Genomic DNA, 22971 nt, shown 5'->3' on the forward strand with positions numbered 1-22971 from the left:
TTTTATTTATTTATGCTCATTATGTCTCGCTCTCTGCTCTGTCAAGCTGAAACCTGTTCACTAATGTCCCAATCTGACCCTCGTTGACCTCTGAACCCCTCATTGAACCCTGATTGCAGTACAGATCCAGAGCTGTGTGTGTTTGAGAAAGTGAGCATGCATACAATAATATTGTGTGAATTTAAATCTGTAATTCCATTCTCATAATCAAACACGCAACAAAAAGTTCCCTTCTCTAACAGAATGCAATAAAATGGAGGTTCTATTCTGAATGTCAGCATTAGTCTGTTAAAGGTTGTGTACAGTACTGTACTTCAGTATGGGCTCACTGTAGGTTTGGCTGTGTGCTGGTAATGTGAGATCTAGCAACTGGACACTGCCGGGTGGAGGCAGGTCACTCTTGCTGTTGAACCATTTACCTCTACTAGCAGCACTGTTAAGCTCTTACAGTGAAAGTTTCATGTGTTTTAAGGAAATAAATGACACTGTGTCTAGTTAAGAACTCAGCTACTTTTACTGCACAGTTCAAAAACACTGCCATACAGATATCCATACCTATAGCATATAATATATTCAGTTAATATTTGAGAGTGGATTAAACAATCCAATGACACGCTAATGCAGTTTATTAACGTGTAAATCCTGACATAGTGAGTGGTAAACAGATATAGGCTACCACATGGTTTAAAAAATGTAAATACATATGTAAAGAAGTACAATGGAAAGGAGGAGGGGAGAACCGGCTTTTCAATATAAATAATATTTTAATGAGAAACTTAAAAGACAAACACACACACATGTAAACCATCTCTCCCCCCCGCACAATCCTCCGCAGTCAACCTTTATCCCTCTCGGAGGCTTGATTAGCCTGATAAGGGACCTGGTGTGTATGATCACGACCCGGCCCCGCCCTCCGCCCTGCCACATTCCACCCTCATTCTCTCAGGTAGGGGAGCCCCTGGCATGATGTACACCCCCCTTCACTGGGGAGGGGCATGCCTTTTGCCCCGTCTGCCGGCAGGTCATCTCCGTCTACCTGGACAAGGGGAGGGAAATAGAAATAATTAAATAGGGGATACTTCCTGTAACAGTGTAGTACGCCCCCCCCCCCAAACACTGTAAAATTTTAATGAGAGGGAAAAGGCCAACGCTGAGCGGCAGTGAGAGAGAGGATAGAGAGATAAAAAAAAAATCGCCAGTTCTCCAATACGCCGTAGCTTGCTCCTCGGCCACTCCTCCACCCTCTAACGGACGACAGCCGCGCCTCTCCGGGCGGATCGGAGGCAGACCTCCAGCCCCTGGCGGACGGAACGCCCCGCCGCGTTCTTGGGGAACAGAAGGGCCCCCCCGGCAGCGGTTCTCCCGCTCCAGGCGGTCGGCAGCGAGCCCCTCCCTGCTCGTGGTCGGCGGTCTCAGACCCCGCCGCGTTTCAGCGGCTGGTAGGGGGCTCCTCCTCCCCTGGCAGCGGCCCTGACCGCTCCAGGTGGTCGGTTAGGAGCTCCTTCTCCCCTCGCGGTCGGCGGCCGTCGTCCACTTCCAGGCAGCTGGGCTCCTCGTCCCCCGGCAGATGGCCGCGGCTGCTCCGTTGGGGTGGACAGTAGTGGCGAGAACTCTACTACGGCGTGTCCCTCCTCCTTCACGGATTACGGCACCAGTGTAAAGAAGTATAATGGAAAGGAGGAGGCGAGAACCGGCTTTTCAATACAAATAATATTTTAACGAGAAACTTCAAAGACAAACATACGCACATGACGGACATGTCCGTAAACTATCTCTCTCTCCCGCACAATCCTCCGCAGTCGGCCTTTATCCCTCTCGGAGGCTTGATTAGCCTGATAAGGGACCGGGTGTGTATAATCACGACCCGACCCCGCCCTCCGCCCTGCCACAACATATGATGCATAAAAAGGAATGTTACCTTCCACTCATATCTCTGCCTGCGTCTCGGAGATCTCAGCCTGGAAGAAGGAACATCACTTTCAGCTGAACCTGGCCAAGACAGAACTCCTCGTGATCCCAGCCAACCCGTCTGTTGACCACAACCTCACTATTCATCTTGGTTCAACCACACTAATGCCAATCAGGACAGCTCAGAAACTGGAAGTAGTGGTAGATGACTAGCTTAACTTCACTGCCCACATCTCTTCAACCCCCCCCCCCCCCTATAAAACATTGCGCTTTATAATATCAGAAAAAAATCATACTGAATATGCTGCACAGCTCCTGGTCCAAGCTCTGGTCATCAATACTGGACTACTGTAACGCTCTATTGGCATGCCTCCTAGCTAGTATGATTAAGCCACTGCAGATGATCCCGAATGCAGGAGCACGTCTGGTCTTCAATCAGCCAAAGAGGGCTGGTTACCTGTAGCTGCCTGCATCTCTGCTTGCTATGTTCTTCATTTGTCACTTTGGATAAGAGCATCTGCTAATGAAATTCAAGGTAAGCTCAATCAACAGCATTTTTGGCATAATGTTGATTTTCACAAAAATTACTTAGACTTGTCCCTCCCTTACTTAAAACACTATAGCAAAAATGGTGGTTACAGTGAGGCATTTACAATGGAAGTGAATGGGGCCAATCCATAAATGCTAATATACACACATTTTCAAAAGTATAGCCAGAAGACATGAACATTAGGTTATACTGTACATGTTAACATGGTTTAGTGTGATGAAATTGCCTGCAAACCGTATCTGTGTAAAATTATACCCAGTATTACAACTTTGTCATGATAAGGTTAGTAAGTGATTTTATCACACTAAAATCATGTTAATATCTTTACATCTTGTGGCTATATTTTTGAAACAATGTGTATTTTAATGTTTATGGACTGGATCCATAGACCTTATTCACAGCAGCACCATCGACGCTGTGAGGAATACACATAGTTTCTTCAGTGGGTTGTACAGTTCTTAAAAGTGTTTTAGGATTGTTTTGCAGACAAAAATGGGAAAAACTATATTTCCAAAACATTTCAGTGACAAAAAATTTTAAAATAAAGATTTTTGGAAAAACATCTCAGCTCTGTAGATCCATACAATGCAAGTGAATGGTGGCCAGAACTTTGAAGTTCCAAAAAGCATATAAAGGCAGAATAAAAGTGATCTATATGACTCCAGTGGTTAAATCCATGTCTTCAGAATTGATATGGTAGGTGTGTATGAGAAACAGATCAATATTTAAGTCCTTCTTTATTATAAATCTACACTTTCAGTTTCACTTTCACATTCTTTTATTTTTGCCGATACACATTCTTCGTGCATTTTGTCATCTTCTGGACAAGGAGGAGAATTTATTGTAAAAAAAAAAAGGACTTAAATATTGATCTGTTTCTCACTCACACCTTTCATATCACTTCTGAAGATATAGACTTACCAACAGAGTCGTATGATTACTTTTATGCTGCTTTTATTTGTTTTTTGGACCTTCAAAGTTCTGAACACCATTCACTTGCATTGTATGGACATACAGATCTGAAATATTCTTTTTAAACTTTTACACATCTGGGATGTCATGACTGGAAGTAAATGAGAGAACTTTACATTTTGGTTGAACTATCCCTTTAAATTCAGCTGTAAGTGTTTTATTTATTTATTAGGGGCTGAGTCTATATATTTAGTATACCTACTGTTATGATAACTATATGCCACAGATATTGTTGATTGAACTTTGTATTGGACTCTTGAGTAACTGAGTTTTTTTTTTTTTTTACTTGGGTCTGTATCTGACCAAAAAATTGCACTGAAATTACAGTAAAATTACAGTATCCTGCCAAAGCAACAACATTGACAAGAATCGTATTGATTCCCGCGGAAGGTACGTCTTGAGTCTATATCATAAGCCAATAATTTAATTTAATATCTCATTTATTATAATAATAAGCCTAATAGATTGATTTGCATGCGTCTGATGACGTTACATCTCAGGGGTCCTCTTGGAGGCGTGGTTTGGTGACGCATTGCGGCTGGGAGTTGGTGAGCGTGCGGATCAGACGAGGTCAGGAATCACAGTATGAGCATGCGTGATCAGAACGCATCGTCGCTGTAGCTGCTGCATGTTAATCATAAGCATAAACATGGCGGATTTGGTCTGTATGTGATGTGAAGACTCAATCAACGCCTGTCAGGTGCTGCGCGTTCACCGGATCTGAATCATGTCAGGAGGGCAGGACGAGAGCACAGTCCGTGTGGCGCTCAGGTAAGGCATCGTCACATTGATGTTCATACATGCACCCGTCAACACCAGCAGCTGCACTGTTGTTGTAGTAAAACAGAATTAGAGAAACGTGTGTATATAATGTAATGTAATGTGATGTAATATAATATTATGGAGAACGAAGTATATTCGTGTTAGAGAATAATGTTATATTCATTTTTTATTTATTTATTTTTTGCATTGTGACAATCATTACAATAAATTATTAATGTTGCCTCAGTTACCTAATATTATTCCTATAACACCTCCTTTTGTGTTTCATACGAGTTTGGAACAGATGAGGGTGAATAGCCTAATATATATATATATATATATATATATATATATATATATATATATATATATATATATATATATATATACTTTTGGTTAAACAATCCTTTTATAACTTGCATAATATTACATTTTTTTATTTTAATTTGCATTACAGTAATGACAACTGGAAAAGAAAATGGGTTTAAAAATAATAATAAGTTTATTTGTCAGTTTCGATGTATTTAATTTACAATTAAATCCCTGCATTAATTTCAGCAGTACTAATAATTTCTCATTTTGAAAATGTGCTATTTAAATAATAATTTATTTTAACTTTTAGATTTATTATATGTGTTCATTGCATTCTTCTGGGTAATGCACTTATAATGCAAGTCATGCAGACTGACAGCCAGCACCTTCACATGTGCTCTAGGTTTTACAGTTGACATTAGTGCTACATTAGTGTTACATTAGTGCTACATTAGTGCTACATTAGTGTTACATTAGTGTTACATTAGTGGCTTCACATATGTGTCAGTGTGGTTAAATGTGTCTCAGGCTGACACAACACACAGTTGTGAGTGTGTCACTTGTGTGATTGCTGTTGGGAGCTAAAAGCAGACAGTTGATTGACAGATGATCAATGGAGGAAGAGATTTATTGATACGTCTGTTCTTCAGCTCTGCGATCACAGATACATCACAAAGCCAAATTAAACCAGAAAATGTATTTCTGAAATATCTGGGTATTTTCATTAGTAGCATAATATGTTGCTTGACTTTATTGGTATTTGCCAACATTGCTGTGTTTAAATGATTATTTGAGTCTGAATTGGACATTGCAAGAAGATAAAATTAGGGCTTATTTACCTTTACAAAATAGTAAAGACACATGTCTTTTACTTTACTAGGTCACATGTGCAGTTAAAGGAATATTCTTGGTTCAATACAAGTTAAGCTCAAGTAGCATTTGTGACATAATGTTGACCACAAAATGATTTTGACTCGTCACTCTTTAAAAAAAATATATAAAATAAACAAGCAATGGAAGAAAAAGTGGACCATTTTGTGGAGGGTTTAAAGGCAGAAATGTGAAGCTTATAATTGTAATTATTTGAATTTTTTTATAGAAAAAGATGATCATTTTTTGGTAATCAATGTTATGCCACAAATGCTGTTGATTGAGGAATTGTATTGAACCCGGAATATTCATTTAAACATGTGTACATATTTTAAACTGTACATTATAATGTTTTGATGACTGATTCACATATAGGACTCGTGATATGGCTGCAAAAATGATATCTCCATATTTTTTTAGCTTATTGACAATATCCAATATACTATCTCAATAATTATGAATTTGTTTTGAAATGGCATTAAAAGTGTTTTTTTTTATTTTATATATCAGAAGAACCTGATATAAAATATTTCAACTAAATAGCGTTTGTGGATTCGAAATGTTTAAGGCATTCATTAAAAATTTATAAACAATGAAGGCATCTTCTACACAGTTCTTTGCTAAATTAACAAAAGAAAGAATGATATTTAAATATTTTCATTTAGATGCACCAATACAATGATACAGTAATAAAAAGCAATATTTACTTGCATATATTTTTACTAAAAACATTTTTGTGAATGAACAGTGTTTGAAAAAGTTCACTCACTTTTTGGAGCCCAGTTGAATTTTATTATGATACGATATAACACGGAATTATTATTATTTTTTTATATTATTATGAGGATTATTTTTGTTTTGTACAATACTAATACTGTAATATTTATTTCATTTTGGCAGAAAGCGGAAAGTGCTGTTGTACACAGCCTGAACAAAAAGAAGTTGCAAACTCTAATATTTCATTGGACCACCTTTAGCTTTGATTACGTCGTGCATTCGTCATGGCATTGTTTCAACAACCTTATGCAACATTTATTTCTATCCAGAGTTGCAATAATTTTCACCCGAGATCTTGTATTGATTACGGGAAAGTCTTCTCCAGCACATCCCAAAGACTTTCAATGGGGTAAAGGTCAGGACTCTGTGGTGGCCAATTCATGTGTGAAAATGATTCCTCGTGCTCCCTGAACCACTCTTTTATAATTTGAGCCTGATGAATTTTGACATTGTCATCCTGGTATATGCTTGTGATGTAAGGGATGAAAAATCCACTGATGTGATAATCTGGTCATTCAGTACATTCAGGTAGTCAGCTGACTTCATTTTATTGCAACATAACGTTGTTGAGTCTAGACCTGACCAACTGAATCAACCCCAGATCATAACACTGCCTTCAGTGACTTGTACAGTGGGCACTATGCATGATGGGTGCATCGCTTCATGAGCTTCCCTTCTTACCCTGATGCATCCATCACTTTGAAATTGGGTAAATCTGAACTCTTCAGATCACATGACCTTTTCCATTGCTCTACAGTCCAATCTTTATGCTCCCTAGGAAATTAAAGTAATTTTTCTGTTTAGCCTCACTAACAAGTGGCTTTCTTGTGACCACACAGATGTTTACGTTACGCGTTTATGCATTTGGCAGACGCTTTTATCCAAAGCGACTTACAGGGACAATCCCCCCTGGAACAACCTGGAGTTAAGTGCCTTGCTCAAGGACACAATGGTGGTGGGATTAGAACCTGTGACCTTCTGATTAACAGCACTGTGCTTTAGCCACTACGCCACCACCACTCCATGTTTAGACACAATCCTGTAAATTCTAGTCACATTCTTTCACTATTAAACAGTTGTGAGATCTACTGTTGATATTTTACGATGTGACTTCACCAAGCTTTTTATCTATCTTCGATCATGATCACATTTCTTCCGTTAACATGAGGGTTCATCACTATCCTTCCAGGTTTGAATAATGTGTTGGACAGTTAATAACTGCAGTAATGATCCAATCATAGACTCTTCAATATCTGCTCATTTAAACCCAAATTACATACAACAAAATACACTGGTTATGCTGTGTATTTATTTCACCTTCTCCTGTGCTGTGTACGAATATCCATACTTCACTACTATATAGTATGCCAAAAAGAGTATGCCAATGAAGTAGTGTCCGAATGCTCAGTATTCATAAAACAGTAAGTGAGAAATGCCCACATGTCTTAATATTTCTGGTGAGATTCTGAAGTGCAGATCGACTGGACACTTTACAATCCCATAATCCCTCAGGAGCTGAGGAGATGACACGTTCAGTTTGCTGTTTTAAAATAAAAAATAAAAAACAGAGGAGAACCGCGAGTTGTGCAGCTCTTTTCAACTGTAAGTGCTATGTACTGTATACCAAGAAAGTTATTTAAATGGTGCTTGTTTAACAAAACTAGGGTCGATTATTTTCGCAGTTGTTGTGATTACTTCACTTGCTTGCATGCCTAAAGAATGTACTGCTTTACCGGTCGAGAAGCTGTGACAGAACGTGATTTTGATCGCAGGGCTGGAGCTTTTATTTTGGCACATTTTTTAAACAAATATTTTTTAATCCTTTGTGTGAAAAAGGAAGAATAAAAATGGCCTCAAGATCCTGTCTGAAAACAAATCTACCTGTGCTCTTTGCAACTTCCCTTTGTTGTGCCACTCGCATGTATTTTTAAAGTGTCTGGTTATGTTTGCTTTTAGCTAGTGTGCTCACAGATAGTCCCGCCCCAAACTCACGCATTGGTTGAGTCAGTGTTGCTGTGTCAGGTTGGTCGGGATGCTCAAACAAACATAAGAATGTTTTGATGGTGCCGCAGAGATACAGTGTTACTCATTGTGGGGAAATTAACCTACGAATGTCTTGTAATTGACACTACATTTTCAACATTCAGACTACTTGTTTATAGTGACTACTTGTTTAATACAAATGTACACTACTTTAAGCCAGCTCATTGTATGGCAGTAAAGGCAATTTGTTTCCCACTTTGTATGAGGTGTCTTTAACTACTATGTACTAACATTAAAATACATACTATATACAATGTATTAATTGTGTAACTACAATTACAACACTACAATGTAACAACATGTACATTGAACAAGTACAATGTAAAAAATGCTTAAGTATTTAATAATCTGCAATTTTACAATCTAAATAAATGATTGTGGTTGCAGAACGGGTTACAGTACAGTAAACCGTGACATGTTGACTGTTCAGTGCTCTCATTAGTGTGTATTGGAGAAACAGGTGTGTGTGACAGTGCAGTTTCTGTTCAGTGTGTTTTTCTGTGAGTCAGCGTCTCTCGTCTTGACAAATGTGATTGTTTGATGTCCACTGCCGTTGCGTAATGCAATAAAAACAGTCCGTGACCTGCTCATGTCTCATGAAGATGTATACAGAGAGAGAGAGAGAGAGAGAGAGACAGCTTTCTGTGGATCCAGTCTGATGTTGTCTCTCTCATGATAATCTAATCGGATCACTGATGTTAAAATTAAATCACTGGAATTACATAATGAGTATAACATCAATATGCATGTAGAAATTTGTTTAAGCAAAGTTTAAGCAAGTATAACTGAAATATATTACTATAACATCAACGTGAATATGCCTATTTTATATAAAAAGCAGCATATACACTGATAATCAAAACATTATCATTGATTGAGATCAATGAGAGTAATTTGGAGGCCAGGGCAACACCTTCAACTCTTCATCATGTTCCTCAAACATTGTGTGCAGTGTGGCAGGGTGCATTATCCTGCAGAAAGAGGCCACTGCCATCAGGGAATACTATTGACATGAAGGGGTGTACCTGGTCTGTAATGATGTTTTGGTAGGTAGCACATGTCAAATTGACGTCCACATGATGGATGGCCGGATCAAGGGTTTCCCAGCAGAACATTGCCCAGAACATCACACTCCCTCCACCGGCTTCTTTTCTTCCCACAGTGCATCCTGGTGACATCACTTCCCCATGTTAACGGCGCACATGTACATGGCCGTCCACGTGATGTAAAAGAAAACGGGACTCATTGGACGATGCACTCTTCTTCCACTGCTCCAAGGTCCAGTTCTGACACTTGCGTGCCCGTTGTAGGCACTTTTGATGGTGGACAGGGGTCATCGTGGGCACTCTGATTGGTCTGCTGCTACGCAACGGTGTGCAATGTGTGTTGTGACATTCATCCCGTAACCATCATTAAGATTTTCTATGACTTGTGCCACAGTAAACCTTCTGTTGGTTCAGACCAGATGGGATATGCTTTATTGCCCTCACACATTAATGAGGCTTGGGCGCTAAACACCCTTTTGCTAGTTTGTGGCACTGTCGATTGGTACTCACCACTGCTGAACGAGAGCCCCCCACAAGCCTTGCCGTTTCAGAGATGCCCTGATCCAGTTGTCTGGCCATAACGATTTGGTCCTTGTCAAAGTCACTCAGGTCTTTACTTCTGCCCATTTCTCCTGCCTCACTGTAACCACATACACTTCAGAAATGTGCCGTGGACTGCAGCTGCCACATGTGGACATGTTCCCTGAACTGTGCTCTGTAATTGCAGTTTGTCTAGAAAGCAGCAGCAGCATTATGCAGAATAGACGTGTGGTAATTATACTGTACTTCACCACTCCCAGCATGCTTCAGTTTTTTATTTTTGTTTATTTCTATTTATGTTGCCTCACAAGTTTAACTGTGATCCCCATCATTTCCCCTCCATCGGATCTACTCTAGATCTCTCGACATTTCACACACATGAAGTCTGAAAAACACATACGGTATGCTCCTATAACACAAAGTGCACATAATCCTCCATACAAGCTCAATATTATTTCATCAGAGTCTGATCTGTTAGATTAAGGTCAGTGTTGTTGGGGTAAGGGGTAGGTTTACTCCTGCAGTAGCTGACAATTTGATCAAAAACAACTTGCTGTGCCTTTTCATGCAGATGCAGTCCCACAACATAACCATGAGGTTAATGTTGATGATCAAGGGCAAAAAAGTGATTCTGTAGCTCATGGGGATCAAACCAGCAATCGCGGTGACACGCGTGTCTTAGTTTGCCAGCCTCTGGGCTAGCCTTTTTAACTACTCCTCAACGTTCATGCAGTAACAAGCAGACCTTTCCCCAACAAACACACCTGTGCTAATGGCACAGCCCACAGCGCAAACTGCAAAACACTGTCACTGAGGACCATTATTAAGACATGAACTGAAAATGTTATTGCATCATGTATAATTATTAATTGGAAAAATTCAATCATACACATGAGTTCAAATAAATTAACCTTGATGAGTATTTAGAACTTTCTCTTTTGAGTTACCTGAATTGTTTTATTGTGTTGAGTTTATTCAACTTGTCTTTAAATTTACAGGAACTTACATTTAACTGAAATTGGGCAAGGGAATTTTGATTTCCCAGCATGCTTTGCATGGCACTCGACAGGGAGCATAAATGTTCAAATTAAGTGTTTTATAGTGTCTTTGTGCAAGATGAATGTAAAGGGGGGTACTTTTTGTTATGTTAAAGTTTTGGGGGGTTACCATAATGGTGAATTGTGGAGCTTGAGCTTAGATTGAGGACAGTTACTTTTGAAGATTGTTCTATTGTATATTGCTTTTCTCATTGAGCGATTGCTATGCTAATCAAAGCATAGTGTTTCCAGTTAGCATTCACTGTACTAGCTAGTTCTTGCTTGTAATATTTAGGTAGGTTCCCTCTACGTGAAGTATATAAATTGAGCTTACATGGTTATTTTAAGTTTAGCCAAAGAATTAGATTTTAAGTTAAGTGCCATTCAAATTTAGTAGTTAGCTTACTAAATATTTTTAAGTGAAGAGAAATGAACATGTATTTGCAGAACAAAATCAAAATCTGAAAGTTTTATCAACTTAAACTTGGGAGTTTATTAACTTAACACATTTTATGTACCTGATTGCCTCACATTTTTGAGTTCTGCTAACTTATTAAGGTTTACAGTGTACCGATATGTGATGCAATTGTCAGTTGGTATAGTTCACCCAAATATGAAGTTCCCAGAACACAATCCCAGATGTGCATGACTATTTCTACTGCAGAACACAAATGAAGATTTTTATAAGAATATTTCAGCTCTCTAGGTCCATACAATGCAAGTGAATGGGTGCCAAAAATGTTAAGCTCCGAAGAGCACATAAAGGCAGCATAAAAGTATTCCATAAGACTCCAGTGGTTTAATCCATGTCTTCATAAGTGATATGATAGGTGTGGGTGAGAAACAGATTTAAGGACATTTTTGCTAGAAATTCTTCTTCCTGCCATTAGGGGGCGGATGCATGAAGAATGTGAATTACCAAAACCTCAAGAAGAAGAAGAATGTGAAAGTTAAAGTGGAGATTGACTGAGCAGGGAGGAGAATTTATAGTAAAAATTGACAAAAATCTTGGATCAGTTTCTCACCCAGACCTATCGTATAGCTTCTGAAGACGTTGATTTAACCACTGGAGTCTTATAGATGACTTTTATGCAGACCTATGTGATTTTTGGAACTTCAAAATATTGGCACCCATTCACTTGTATTGTATGGAACAAAAGAGCTGAGAAAATCTTAATTTGTATTCTGCTGAAAAAAGAAAGTCATACACATCCGGGATGGTATGAAGGTGAGTAAATAATGAGAGAATAAACATTTTGGAGTGAACTATTCTTTTAAGAACTTTCATTAAGATTTCTGCGCTTACTGTCCTTTTTGTGCTTGTTATGACGGTTATCACGCATGTTATCCTGGAGCTGCAGGTTTAACTAAATCAGTGGTTTCTTTGAGATCCAAAAATACACCATTATTCAGAATAAACCACACATGTGCCTCTTCAGTTAGTTCAATGGATTTCAGAAAGCAAAGCTCTAGAATTCATCATCAGGGGTCTAAACATCAAAGGTGCTGAAACTCTACTGTATTTGTACTGATTTTATTTTTCTGCACAAAAGCGTCGGGCGTAAGAGACCATAAATCGTGGAGATTCCAAACATGGTGGGAATCCCCACAAAATCAAACATTTCTGCAGGGGAAGTTTCTAAAATGTGTTTGAATTGACATGGAACACAGTACATTTTTCAAAATTCGACTTTTTGTGTTCCATCTTGACCACAACTATTCCAAGAACAAGAAACACTCCCTTTATGTAATGAAGGCATCTGTCCTGACGTACATGTTACCCTCTGTCCAAATGTCATCTCTTTCTCTGTGTTTTCACTTGAAACATTTGATAAACTGCCAAGACAGAGAAGAACAGGATGACTACTTCAGACAGATCCAGTGCTAGTTTAATCTGCTCTTTCCTACCATGCATCTGGGTCCAGTGGGTATCGTGTTTACGCCCATTATATCTCGTGCTGTATTTAGGGTGGGTTCTCTCTCGAGTGGATCCCTGGAGGCTGGTGGGACTGAATTAAACCGCCATTCTAGTCTCTTGGCTCTCATACAGGCTGTTGATGTGTATGCGCACTCACATACTCGTGCTGTGAAAAGCCGTCCCGCCTCACTGCACTTCATCAATAGCTGTGTCGTGTCACGCAAAGGCTCGGTCTCTCTCACAGTCCGTCTGCGAAACTCCAGTCCATAAAGCTCACTCAGGACAATGCTAACTAGTAGTGCAAACCTGTATAATTCACTTCACCTCAAACCATTTTCACATGAAAGAGCCACTATTAAAAAAAATAAGACAAAAGTGTGATATTGACCCATTTCATCACTAGAGATTGTATTGTTCAGTGAGTCTTCAGTGTGTTTGTATGGCAGAATTATGCACTGAATAGTGCAAGATGTCATCGCCGTCTCTGCTGTTTTTAGTATGCTGTCTGTCTGCTCTGTAGGTGCCAAAAACAGACGAGGAGAGCTTTAACACATTCTGTACCCATCTGTGTCACGAATGACTAACCAACCCAGTTTTAGTCTTTTTTGAGGAACTTATTAAGTTTTTGGCACCATAATTAACACATCTCTATCACTCTAGTTTACTGATTAACATCAAATTGAAGGTCATGAGATTACAGGCTAAATAAAGCACAGACAGAACTGAATGTAAAACATAATTTGCTGGAACAGACAAGGGCTCCATTTACCAAAAGCTTCTAAAGTTGATTGCAGAAACGATCATACAAATCATCTGATAATTACCGACCGTTCTTCAAAAAGCATTGAAAGTGTATTGCTTCTTGAAAATTGTAGTACCGGTAGATCTATGAGTGCTCTCTGGAGTAACCTACAGGACAACCGAAAAGTTACACTTGAATTTATTGATAATTCATAATGTAGTAGTTATGAGAGTTGACTTAATAAATCTACAAGTTTGTAATAATAAGCTAAAAGTTCATTAGTAGCAATAATATTTATATAAAAATCATTAACATTAAATCATTGAACATTAACAATAAGTTAACATTATAACCATAAGAAAGATTAATAAACAAGTAAAAAATTAAGTAAAATAAATAAAAAACAAATGACCTATGGAAAGCTGTTAAATAATTTTAGCACTGGGGCAGATACAGAATCACAGAATTGTGTTACCACTGGTCTGAGAAACTGAGTGAGGTCTTTTTGATCCAACAAATGAAACTTCACTTCACTTCAGCCATGTCCATGTCATCAGTTTGATGCCGACTCTGCACCGAGGGGTCTGGACACCATATGAAAGATCAGGTTAAGTATGAATGTGCTGATCCCTGTAAGTATGTAAAACATTTCATAGACCTGCTGTCTGTATGCAGATTAATTGAAAACAAAGAAATAGGTATCTTTTTAAATTACTTATTAAAACTTACATGAATAGGAGTGTTATATTTTATCTGTATGAAGATGGTCAAACTAGTAATGCTGCACTCCAGAGCCACTGCAAACAGAAATGAACCATCATTTAGTGTCATAAAAGCCTTGATGCAATGCAGAATAGAAAAATACGTACCTTTTATGCCATTGTTTATGCCATTGTTTTGAAGCCAATTGTCCCCTTTGCTTAAACCCATGTTAAATGAATATAGTAATAAAAAAAAGACTATAATAATAAAAAAAGCCTCTATGTGGCCAAGTGTGATCATTAAACAGCAGAAGCATGTCATTTAATGAAATGATATACAGTCACATGTGCCTCTCTGACCTGTCATCTCCTGGTATCGTCCCGAAGCCAACATTTTATCATGGGAGCAACCCTAATTCACACTCCTGAATAGAGCTTGATTAATCTCTTTATATCAGTGCAGTTGGCTTTATTCAATGCTGTGATGCGCTCCTGGAATCTGGTTTCATTTCTTTCCATGTTTTCTTTCTTTTAAAGAAAACAAAATTATAACATAAACTTGTATCAGGATTACAATTCAATCCAAAACAGAGATTTTAGTGATTTAAGTTTGAAATTACTTAGTCATGTGTATTTTGTTGGTTCATGTGTTTCATGTCTTTTATTTTGAAATTGTATTTCCTGTTCCTTCCATATTCATGTTTCTTGTTTTCATTGGTTTATTGTTTAATTATCTTGTGACCAGTTCTGTCTGTTCATTGGTTCCCTCATCATTGTTGGCCCATGTCTGTGTATTTAAGCCCTCATGTTCACCAGTGTCCTTTGTCAAGTATTGAATGTTGAATGTAACTTTGGTTGTGAATTCAAGTTTATGTCAAGTTAATGTTTTTTTTTGTTCACGTTTGTAATTAGGGTATTTGGATTTCACATTTTGTTAATAAAATTGCACTTGGGTTCATGACTCCATCGTCTTTGTCACTGTCAGCGCCAGCAACATCATTACTCTTACCACCTGGCGGAGAATATCCCAGGCCTGGACGAAATAGTTTTGTCATCATTAATTCTTTGTGCTTGCTGAAATAAACTTGCAAGTCAGATGAGAGGATTTGGGTCAAAACAAAAAAAATATATATATATTTTTTTACAATTTAAAAAGAGTTTTTTGACTGGGGTGGCCCATGTGGGGCTCAGACTCATTCAAGTGTGAAGCATGAAGCATAACTCAACATCCCTGATATTAATAATATTATTAATAATAATATATGTACATTCTCAGTATTTTTTAATAGTCAAATTTTACTTACCTAAATAATTGATTAACTGTTATTAAATGATAATACAGCAAAACACAGAAGACTCCAAATAGCATTTATTTGTAACATTTTGTACTTGTCAGTATAATTGTTTATGTATGTAGTGTCTCTTTAAACTGTATATATGTTATGGACACTGCTAATATGAACACAGAAGTTTTTTTATTTTGTGGTGTTTTGGAGTTGGGGAGATGACGCTACTGTGGCGTGACATAATACTTTCAAGTAGGCTATTGTTTTATTTTGAGACAATAAAGAAGATATTGAAGATATTTCTTAATCTTAGGCCTACACATAAAGAATGTGCATTGATTTCAGTTTTGTGTAGGATGCTACATTTAGCCATATACTGTATTTGGACCGCCAAAGGTCATTTGATTATTTAATTAAACCAGTGTTTAAAAACAATTTGATATTAAAAGTGTTTTCCTGATCTCCACATATGTTCTTAAGAGACATACTATGAAATAAGACTGAATGATTGCATTACATTCTAAAAGCAAGTAAATATAGGCAATATGAAGACTCAACTTTCTGCTAATTAAAAAATGAAAGGTGTATTAATTGAATAACTCTGACAAGTGATTGGGGTAAAGAGCATGCAAAAGTGTACAAGGTTCGTGGCAATGTGGCATCGGATCATTTAAACGTTTTTATATGTTTGAGGCACATAGTTTGAACTAGATATCCCTGCATGTTTAAAAAACTCTTCTGATGCACATATCCATGTTATACACACCCCAAAACATCACTTGGGAAAGTAGTCAGACATTTAATATCTGAATGAATGAATGTTCTTGTCCAGAGTAAGATGGTGAAATATGCAGAAGTTTACAGCATTACAGTTTTTGTCTATTTGGGATAGAAGAGAGTACCGCTTCCTCACTTCAATGTGACGGGACACGTAGAGGTGCATTCCCGCAGGTTGTTTCTTGTGGTGAGTTCGGGTGTGGGATAGAAACTTGCGGGAACGGGATGGAAAAACAGTCCCGCGCAGACCTCTAATAGGACGGATGATCACAGTGCTTTTTGTCACGTTGTACAGTGTTTGCAGTGAATGTAACCATTGTTTGTACTGAAATGGTCCCTTACCTGATTTCCTCAAGCCGTCTTCATGGGTGCACTTCAGTGTCGAGTTTCGGGTCATGTGACATGCAGTGTAATCTACTACAGTGCGCGTTCAAGCCAATGAAGCCATATTTCATTTCAGAGACTGTATGCAGTGTTTCCCCCGTGTCCACTCGAATATCTATAATTTCCTTACACTGCTTTCCGCTCCGATTTAAACCAAGGAGGTGCAGCAGCCCGGTTAAATAAAACGAATGTGCTCTCTTTCACTGATGTTTGTGATTCCTTCATGTCATGTATTTAATTCGATTAATACATTTGAATGAATTGACAGCTCTAGTTTAAACCAATCATCAATGCCGAGTTCTTCTAGGTTAAGAATTTCAGGGATTAAACTTTAATACACAGCAAAAGATGAAACTTTATTGTTTTTGCAGAATATGAATACAGATGGGATGAATTTGCACAATCTGTCTAAATGTGACTGTGTAGTGTAAACTCACATGAGTGCATTAATGAGGGATTTAGGATAAACCCAGTAGATCTAGTAGTGGCCTAGATTCTCACACAGCAGGAACACCACACTCTCCCTCACTATCAGTAATGAAGAGAGACAGTGAGAGAGAGAGAGAGAGAGAGAGAGAGAGAGAGAGAGAGAGAGAGAGACCTGTGGTACAGTGATTCCTGAATACTGCAAGATTCTCAGTACCTTTCATGAAATCCAGCTAAACCATTTTTTCTTTCCTACTGGTTTGCATATATATATTTTCAAAGCCATAAGCCACAGATTTAGTAATCAACACAACCAAACTGAAAAGTATAAGTAAAAATACAAGATTGATCTTGTGATTTTACGAATTGATACCGGAATCGTACAAATGGAGATCAGAAAATCTATATTTTTTTACCCAGCACTAATGGATAGTGGTGTTATTAATGGTAATTTTTTATAATAATTTTGAATAAAAATCCTTGTATTGCATTATGCCAGATTGCTTCTTTTTTCATCTACACTATAATAGTCAAGGTTGGAATTTTGGCCGGAAAAACCCACCCTTTAATCTTAAATGTGTTAGAACAGAAGATGAGCCGTAGGGAGTGGATTCTGTCTGGACATCACACTGTAATGATTTATACAGACTGTATGAAGCTGCCTCAGGGACATGAACATGACGGGTAAAGACTCGTCTATACACAACTTATTTCAGAAGGAAACTCTGAAAACTCATTCTGCTCTCAATAATTGAAGCTTTAATAATTGGTTTATTATAATGAAAGAATTCATATATTACACAATAGTCTGTAAATTGAGTAAATGTCTATATTATATACTATTAAACTGATGCCTGACTGGATCACATTTAACTGTTTATTGGTGATGTTGAAGATAATGTTGAGCTAATTTTGTTTTAGATGACACACACGTACTTGGTGCTGTCAAACTATCAGTTAACCTTTAACCTCTGACCTGTCAAGGGACCAGAAATAGATTTGTCACCTAGAGAACTCATTTATACAGAGAGGTGTTTATTATGGGTTGAAACACACTTGGCGATAGGGATGCCTCAGCCAATATTTATGTATATATATATATATATATATATATATATATACAGGTGAAACTTGAAAAATTAGAATATCGTGCAAAAGTTCATTAATTTCAGTAATTCAACTTAAAAGGTGAAACTAATATATTATATAGACTCATTACAAGCAAAGTAAGATATTTCAAGCCTTTATTTGATATAATTTTGATGATTATGGCTTACAGCTTATGAAAACCCCAAATTCAGAATCTCAGAAAATTTGAATATTGTGAAAAGGTTCAGTATTGTAGGCTCAAAGTGTCACACTCTAATCAGCTAATTAATCCAAAACACCTGCAAACGGTTCCTGAGCCTTTAAATGGTCTCTCAGTCTGGTTCAGTTGAATTCACAATCATGGGGAAGACTGCTGACCTGACAGTTGTGCAGAAAACCATCATTGACACCCTCCACAAGGAGGGAAAGCCTCAAAAGGTAATTGCAAAAGAAGTTGGATGTTCTCAAAGTGCTGTATCAAAGCACATTAATAGAAAGTTAAGTGGAAGGGAAAAGTGTGGAAGAAAAAGGTGCACAAGCAGCAGGGATGACTGTAGCCTGGAGAGGATTGTCAGGAAAAGGCCATTCAAATGTGTGGGGAGCTTCACAAGGAGTGGACTGAGGCTGGAGTTACTGCATCAAGAGCCACCACACACAGACGGGTCCTGGACATGGGCTTCAAATGTCAAACGTCTTACCTGAGCTAAAGATAAAAGAACTGGTCTGTTGCTCAGTGGTCCAAAGTCCTCTTTTCTGATGAGAGCAAATTTTGCATCTCATTTGGAAACCAAGGTCCCAGAGTCTGGAGGAAGAATGGAGAGGCACACAATCCAAGATGCTTGAAGTCCAGTGTGAAGTTTCCACAGTCTGTGTTGGTTTGGGGAGCCATGTCATCGGCTGGTGTTGGTCCACTGTGCTTTATTAAGTCCAGAGTCAACACAGCCGTCTACCGGGACATTTTAGAGCACTTCATGCTTCCTTCAGCAGACAAGCTTTATGGAGATGCTGACTTCATTTTCCAGCAGGACTTGGCACCTGCCCACACTGCCAAAAGTACCAAAACCTGGTTCAATGACCATGGTATTACTGTGCTTGATTGGCCAGCAAACTCGCCTGACCTGAACCCCATAGAGAATCTATGGGACATTGCCAAGAGAAAGATGAGAGACATGAGACCAAACAATGCAGAAGAGCTGAAGGCCGCTATTGAAGCATCTTGGTCTTCCATAACACCTCAGCAGTGCCACAGGCTGATAGCATCCATGCCACGCCGCATTGAGGCAGTAATTAATGCAAAAGGGGCCCAAACCAAGTACTGAGTACATATGCATGATTATACTTTTCAGAGGGCCGACATTTCTGTATTTAAAATCCTTTTTTTATTGATTTCATGTAATATTCTAATTTTCTGAGATTCTGAATTTGGGGTTTTCATAAGCTATAAGCCATAATCATCAAAATTATATCAAATAAAGGCTTGAAATATCTTACTTTGCTTGTAATGAGTCTATATAATATATTAGTTTCACCTTTTAAGTTGAATTACTGAAATTAATGAACTTTTGCACGATATTCTAATTTTTCGAGTTTCACCTGTATATCAAAAATATTGGCTGATACTGATATATTGTGCATCCCTATCCCCAAGTGTGTTTCAACCCATAATATATATATATATACACATGATTATATTATTATTATTATTAATGTGTGCATTGATCGATATTGGAGAGCGGACATGACAATGTTGGATATTTAATTGTAGACTCTTGTTTTTGATTATGTAAGATGGGTTAAACAATATTACTGATATTTGAACCATTGCCCCCAGTGTCTGAAGCTGGAAGGGTTGTTGATGTGATATGTCCACAGAGTGGCACCAAAAGCAAGTATTTATAATTATAAATGATATAATACAGTCAGCATGAATTCATATTTTATTAACTCTTCTCCCTTCCACAATCCCAACCCTAAACCCAACCATCAGTGGAGGAAAAATGTCATTTTATAATGAAAATGCAACCTCAGAATCAAGCATCCCATTGTTTGTGAACTTCATTACATCCTGGTCTCCATGCAACCAGAACCCGTGTGTCAGAGTGCACATGATTACTTCCTCATTCCTACAGGACCAGAACTCTTGTTTAGGAGTGAATGAGATTACTTAATGGTTTCCACAGGATGAGAGTCCATGTCTCGGAGTGAACATGATAACTTCATGGTTTCCACGTGACCAGAACCCGTGTCTTGGATTTAATGAGATTACTTCCCTGTTTCCATGGGACCAGAACCTGTTTCTCAGAGTGAACACAATTACTTCCTGGTTTCCTCTGGATCAGAACCCATTTATTGGAGTGAACACAATTACATCCTGGTTTCCACAGAACCAGAACCTGTTTCTCTGAGTGAACATAATTACTTCCTGGTTTCCACGCAACCTGAACCCGTGTTTCGGAATGAACAACATTACTTACTGGTTCCCACAGGACAGGTACCTGTTTATCGGAGTAAACATGATTACTTCTTGGTTTTCATGGAACAAGAACCCTTGTCTTGGAGTGAACGTGATTACATTCTGGTTTTCAAGGGACCACAACCTGTGTCTCCCGGTTTCCTCGCAACCAGAACCCGTGTTTCATGGTGAACAAGATTACTTCCTGGTTTCCACAGGACAGGTACCCGTTTCTCGGAGTTAACATGATTACTTCCTGGTTTTGACGGAACCAGAACCCTTGTCTCGTAGTGAACACGATTACTTCCTGGTTTCCACAGGACAGGCACCTGTTTCTTGGAGTTAACATGATTACATTCTGGCAATGTGTTTCGCTGTCCTCTTCAGCTTATTGCGGCCCCATTTCACAGTCGGCCCACCTGGAAAGTCCCGGTTCTGCCAGTACGCCTCTGACATTTACTGACAAACTTCATAGGAAAACGTGGGCATTGTCCTGTGACCTGATTTTATGACAAAATAAAAACAACTGCGCAAACACTACTGTTTTTATGAATACTGAGGATTCAGGCATACTAATGTACTGCATTCTCATTGTGCAATGGCTTTTACCCAAGATATAACTGAGATCATATCATACAGGCTGTCAAGTAACAATCTTTTTCTACCCAATTTGGCATGTCCATTTCCCAATGCACTCTAGGTCCTCGTGGTGGCATAGTGACTAGCTTCAATTTGGGTGGTTGAGTACGAATCTCAGCTGCTTCTGTGTCTGAGACTGTCAACCCATGCATCTTATCACGTGGCTTGTTGAGCGCGTTACCACAGAGACATAGCGCATGTGGAGGCTTCACGCTATTCTCCGCTGCATCCATGCACAACTCACCACGCGATAGTGATAGTGAACCACATTATAGCGACCACGAGGAGGTTACCCCATGTGACTGTACCCTCCCTAGCAACTGGGCCAATTTGGTTGCTTAGGAGACCTGACATGAGTCACTCAGCACACCCTGGATTCGAACTCGTGACTCCAGGGGTGGTAGTCACGAGTTCGGGATTCTATTACTTAAATGGTTTCTGTTTTTGTGGTGCTGTGCTGGGCCACCCAGTCAACAAATGGGTTGAAAATGAATCTCACTAGCTGGTTCAGAACATTTTGATTTTGGCCGATGGTGTCAAACATCTACCGAATGTTGTGCTTGAGGTCTCACTGTCTTCAGTCAGAGCTCTGTCACACACACACACCGGTTCAGAATGGCAGAAGAATGTCATAACGTCTAATTCTGAATTTCTCTTAGCTTCCTTGTCATGCGGAGATCGGTGAAATGACAACAGAAGTACAGCATTAACATATACAATGGTAACAGACTGAATTTGGACACGATTCATTAAGTAAATCTGCCCTGTGTATTTCTGTGATTGTGTATTTGAGTCTGGTTAGGACACATTGTTATACGATACATACAGTACTGTATGCTATATGGTGTGAACCTAGCTTTACATCATTGGTTGAGTTAATGGTGCCGTGTCGGGTGTGTCTAGGATGCTGAAACAAACAGAGGAATGTTTTGAAAGCGCCAGAGAGTCACTATGTTTATGCTTTTCAGGGGAATCAAACTGCACTACAAATTACTTACATATAGTTATTTCTACATTTTAAACTGGGATAGGAAAGAGTATTGTAACATATACTGTAAAAATACACTCTGTAGACTAGATCTAACCAGACCCTTGTTATTTGTTCTCTGCTCATCTGTCCATCACCCCCCCCTCTCTCTCTCTCTCTCTCACTCTCACTCTCACTCTCTCTCTCTCTCTTTCTCTTTCTCTTTCTTGTGTTTTCTTGTGTTTAGTGCCGATCCAGTGTCAGACACACACAATAGTGTCTCTGTGCTGCTGTTAGTGAATTGTGCTCTGAACAAAAGCGTCTCTCAGAGCTCAGCCTCTGCTGTCAGGTGCACCACTAACATTCTCTGCTCACATCAGTGGTTCTTGTTAGTGGTGTTTGCTAAGCAAGCATCACTGTACGTTGCTATTGCTAATACTTAGGTTTATTTCAACAAACCCCCAAAGTATTCAACTTTGCTTCAACTTTAGAAAACGTTTCTAAAAAGAATTTACTCTAAATGCTGTTGGGCAAAATGATACTGCACAAATGTTGCAATGAGATCAGGCTGAACGCACTGCAAGCGTGCACTCCCATGTCAACAATTGAACTCACTTTAACTATCATGCTTAGCACGTTTCTCTTCAAACTGTCGCCATGACAGTATTGACGTGAAAGAGAAAACAGAGACATTCTGAAGACATTTTGAGCTAATGTCTTTTATAGCGCCCCCTGTGGCAACACAGAGTATGCAACATGTTATGAATTGCATT

The 22971-nt window shown here is 38.7% G+C and overlaps 1 protein-coding gene across 6 annotated transcripts in view; it reads left to right on the forward strand.

Annotated features, from left to right (window-relative positions):
- The first annotated feature begins 3990 nt into the window (after window positions 1–3990).
- Window positions 3991–22971, forward strand: part of LOC127638125 (kinesin-like protein KIF21A) — a 75849-nt gene continuing 56868 nt past the window's right edge. For all 6 annotated transcript variants that reach the window (XM_052119483.1, XM_052119482.1, XM_052119484.1 and 3 more), the window contains exon 1: window positions 3991–4201. In XM_052119483.1, coding sequence (XP_051975443.1) covers window positions 4158–4201 — 44 coding nt within the window. In that variant the 5' untranslated portion in view covers window positions 3991–4157. The remainder of the gene's footprint in view (window positions 4202–22971) is intronic.

Source organism: Xyrauchen texanus, chromosome 46 (genome assembly GCF_025860055.1).
Source record: "Xyrauchen texanus isolate HMW12.3.18 chromosome 46, RBS_HiC_50CHRs, whole genome shotgun sequence".
In the NCBI taxonomy this organism is placed as follows: Eukaryota; Metazoa; Chordata; class Actinopteri; order Cypriniformes; family Catostomidae; genus Xyrauchen; species Xyrauchen texanus.